Below are 1875 nucleotides of genomic sequence, written 5' to 3'. Positions count from 1 at the left end.
TTCTTTGGATATAAAAGGAAGTAACAGATTGGAGAAGGCTGGGGCAAAAGATGGGGGGAGGATGGTAGCAGAGGAGTCTTAAACTGTGCCTCTCAAAGTTGGCCTGGATCTCACTAACTCTGTCAAAGACCCAGAACATGCCCCTGAGCACGGGCAGTAGAGCTGGCCCACGGGGATGTGCCCTGTGGCTCTCACTCTACAGAGGCGGCCTCCAAGGAACAGAGTGGGCAGCCCCTTCTCGGGTCCTTGGACCTTGACCTCTACCCAGGTTGCCTGTTATCTGCTGGAAAGCTTGTTCTGTCCCTGAATGCTGGAGGGGACTGGACCTGGCTCCTGTGCTGAAGTCCAGGGCAGACTTGCCGTGAGTCTCTGCTGGTGTCATGTCTGTGTGACCTTCCCAGCACTGAGAGGCCCAGGCACCAAGACACAGGCCCAGCTGTATTAAATGGGGGCAGAGGGAGGAGCAAGGGAGGGGCAAAGGAAATGATTTTATATTTGCTTCCTACCTCCTGGAAGTAGGCTGGGGAGACCCTGGCTGATGGGGTTCAGGAGATTGGGGGGAAAGTCTAGGAAAGTCCTAGAGGGAACCCCCCAGAGTTTCCCCTAAAGGCACCACATGCAAGCACTTTTCCCTCTATGGTTTCTGAGAAGGAAGAGGCAGGTGTATGAGGCAAGGAGACAGGAGAACAGAGGGAAGGCAAGGCCTAGGCCAGGAAAGTGTCCCTCAGTGGTTCTAGAAGACAGTCCCTGAGGAGGGGAGCTGGAGTCTGGGGAACTGGCCTCCCCATGTCTGTGCTGCTGGCATGGTGGACTGAATAGGCGAGAGCAGCTGGGAGCCATCAGGCGGGCTGCTGTCTGGTGTCGGGGAGCAGGTTAGGAGACATGAGTCTGCCTCTTGCTAGGAACAGCGGCTAGCCTGTCTGCCTCCTCTGTGTCCTGACTCAACCAGCTTATTCACAGCCAGGCTGCCCCCTCAGGCCTGGCTTTACAGCAGGACACTATGGAGGATCCTGCCTCAGGTCCTGGGGTCCCAAGGAGATGCCATCCTGTACACTTGCGTCTGCCTGGCCTGCCAGAGCCCTAGGGAGGGCTGGGAAATCCTCTGGTCGGGCAACAGCCTCCTATTTAGCAACAGCTCTCCTGGCCCAATGCAGGACATCCCTCAGGACAGGAGAGAAGCTTCACTCCCGGGGCCTCCCTGGGGCTTCTCAGTTTCTGGAAGGCAAAGAGCAGGTCCTGTGCTCCCCAGGTGTGGCTGGGGCCTCTCTCCTGGGAGGTCTCAGGATTGGAAGCTCTGGGGTCAGCTAGGAGCCTGAGGCACATAGGAGGCTGGTGCCCTCGGTCAGAAGGAGTCAGGCTGAGCTGAGAGCTGACTTGAGACCCTGCACCAAAGTTGAGCCAGAAGAGGGCCCCCATGGGCCTGGAGCCTGCTAGGGGCTGGAGGAGGACCCTGGATCTGCTCACACTGCTGTTTCCCGTTCTCTGTGAACTTCCTCCTTTTTCCTCTTCATCTTGCAGAAGCCGTGGAGGCCACAGAAGCAGGCGAAAGTGAACTGGGGCATGCCCTAGGCCAGGCTGGGGGCTGCTCACCAGAGATCTGCAGGGAAAGGCGGGGAGGCAGAGGGGGCAGGAGAGAGAAGCAAGCTGGGTTAGGGTTCGTCTGGAGCCCTCAGATCTGGCAGGAGTCACCATCGCTCCCAGAAGCTGTCCAGACTCTGCTAGGCCTCTCCCACCACCAGGGAGGGCCCAGACCAGCAAAAAGTCTCTGAAACCTCCATGTTTCCTGATCTCTGGGGAGCTGAAGTCACTCCTCCAACTGGGCCCTGGTGAGCCCTGAGTAGGGCAGAGCAAGGCCCACCTGCCGCCTTCGCTCCC

The 1875-nt window shown here is 58.5% G+C and overlaps 1 protein-coding gene across 1 annotated transcript; it reads right to left on the bottom strand.

Moving 5' to 3' along the window:
- Positions 1 to 1460: 1460 nt before the first annotated feature.
- BLACAT1 (BLACAT1 overlapping LEMD1 locus) lies at positions 1461 to 1562 on the bottom strand (the record flags this gene model as incomplete). Its single annotated transcript, XM_084245397.1, has 1 exon — positions 1461 to 1562. One exon carries the CDS (start codon positions 1560 to 1562, stop codon positions 1461 to 1463), a length of 102 nt encoding a protein of 33 aa, XP_084101523.1.
- Positions 1563 to 1875: the final 313 nt, after the last annotated feature.

This window comes from Talpa europaea (genome assembly GCF_964194135.1).
Source record: "Talpa europaea genome assembly, chromosome: 10".
Classification (NCBI taxonomy): domain Eukaryota; kingdom Metazoa; phylum Chordata; class Mammalia; order Eulipotyphla; family Talpidae; genus Talpa; species Talpa europaea.
This window is presented reverse-complemented; position numbering and strand designations above follow the sequence as displayed.